At 62.6% G+C, this 1764-nt stretch overlaps 1 protein-coding gene across 1 annotated transcript in view; it reads left to right on the top strand.

The window, feature by feature from the left end:
* Window positions 1-1547, top strand: part of SF1 (splicing factor 1) — a 5248-nt gene extending 3701 nt beyond the window's left edge. The window contains exons 2-6 of the mRNA XM_029963214.1: window positions 37-189; window positions 280-369; window positions 958-1141; window positions 1218-1333; window positions 1409-1547. Coding sequence (XP_029819074.1) covers window positions 146-189; window positions 280-369; window positions 958-1141; window positions 1218-1333; window positions 1409-1520 — 546 coding nt within the window. The 5' untranslated portion in view covers window positions 37-145 and the 3' untranslated portion in view covers window positions 1521-1547. The remainder of the gene's footprint in view (window positions 1-36; window positions 190-279; window positions 370-957; window positions 1142-1217; window positions 1334-1408) is intronic.
* The last annotated feature ends 217 nt before the right edge of the window (window positions 1548-1764 follow it).

The raw sequence follows: 1764 nt of genomic DNA, 5'->3' as shown, positions 1-1764 counted from the left end.
GGGGCGCTCTGGTGACCCCCCCGCCCCCCTGGGCAGGTCCCCCTCCCCGGAGCCCATCTACAACAGCGAGGGGAAGCGCCTGAACACGCGCGAGTTCCGCACGCGCAAGAAGCTGGAGGAGGAGCGGCACAACCTCATCACCGAGATGGTGGCCCTGAACCCCGACTTCAAGCCCCCGGCTGACTACAAGTGAGGGGGGCTACCCCACCCCGATTTGGGGCCGATTCTGCCTGGTTTGGGGCTCCCCTGAGGGGCTGAACCCCACCTTTCACCCCCCAGGCCGCCGGCGACACGAGTGAGCGACAAGGTGATGATCCCGCAGGACGAGTACCCCGAGATCAACTTCGTGGGGCTCCTCATCGGACCCAGGTGGGCACCCCGAGACTCAGGGGGTTGGGGGGACTGTGAGACTGGAGAGGAGTCCCCTGGGCTTCACCCCAGAAATTTGGGGAGCTCCTAATGACGCTGGGGTGCTGCTGGGTCCCCATCTTGTCACCTGTGGGGTCCTGATGTGAGTGCCCCTGTGGGTTTGTGAGGTGCCCCCCCAATCCAACTGGATGACCCCTTTCCCTGTCTGGGTTGTGTTTCCTCTCAGTATCCCCCAAAATATTCAGGTGGGTGACCCCCTTCCTCTCCCCCTTCCTGGGTTGTGCCCTGTTCCTCACCCTAAATAACTTGCAGGGTGCCTGATGATACCCTGTGTTCTTAATGAGCTTGAGCTCCTAATGAGCCATGTGCTGCTGGGTCTGCACTGTCCCCCAGTGGGGGGGGCTCCAATGGGCCCGTGGGCTCCATCCCCCCCGTTTTGGGATCCCCCATTCCCAGGGGGAACACGCTGAAGAACATGGAGTGTAATGCCAGAGTTGTGATCCAGGGCAGGGGCTGCAGCGTCCCGGTGTGCTGGACCCGTGGGGTATCCCCCAAGTCCATCTGTGACCCCCTTGTTCTGGGTGCCAGGGGGAACACGCTGAAGAACATCGAGAAGGAGTGCAATGCCAAGATCATGATCCGGGGCAAGGGCTCGGTGAAGGAGGGCAAGGTGGGCCGCAAGGACGGGCAGATGCTGCCGGGCGAGGACGAGCCCCTGCACGCCCTGGTCACTGCCAACACCATGGAGAACGTCAAGAAGGCTGTGGAGCAGGTCCGTGGGTGTCCTGGGAGGGCTGGGGGGGCCCCCGGCAGTGCATACCCCCCCTGACACTCCCCGTGCCCCCCAGATCCGGAACATCCTGAAGCAGGGCATCGAGACCCCCGAGGACCAGAACGACCTGCGCAAGATGCAGCTGAGGGAGCTGGCACGGCTCAATGGGACCCTGCGGGAGGACGACAACAGGTCAGGGGGGCCCCACGCCCCCAGTTCACCCCAAATAACCCCCGAGCCCCCAGGTAACCTCCCTGTCCCCTGCAGAATCCTGCGGCCGTGGCAGAGCACCGAGACCCGCAGCATCACCAACACCACCGTGTGCACCAAGTGCGGCGGCGCTGGGCACATCGCCTCTGACTGCAAGTTTGCCAGGTGACCCCAGAGTAAACCCTCAGGTCTCCCTAAAATCCCCCCAAACCCTGCTGAGACCCCAGAAAACCACCACCCCCCCCGAGATCATCCTAAAGCCCTTGAGATCCTCTCTGACTCGCCTGAGATCCCCCCAGACCACCTGAATTCTCTGCAAATGCTCCCTAAATCTCCTGAGACCTCCCCAAACTCTTCCCAAATCCCAAGGTTCCCCGAATATCTCAAGATCTCCCCAAACCCTCTGCAGAACC

Source organism: Manacus vitellinus, unplaced genomic scaffold (assembly GCF_001715985.3).
Source record: "Manacus vitellinus isolate BGI_N305 unplaced genomic scaffold, ASM171598v3 scaffold_560_pilon, whole genome shotgun sequence".
Classification (NCBI taxonomy): domain Eukaryota; kingdom Metazoa; phylum Chordata; class Aves; order Passeriformes; family Pipridae; genus Manacus; species Manacus vitellinus.
Note: the sequence above shows the minus strand (reverse complement) of the source record. Positions and strands in the feature narration are given on the sequence as shown.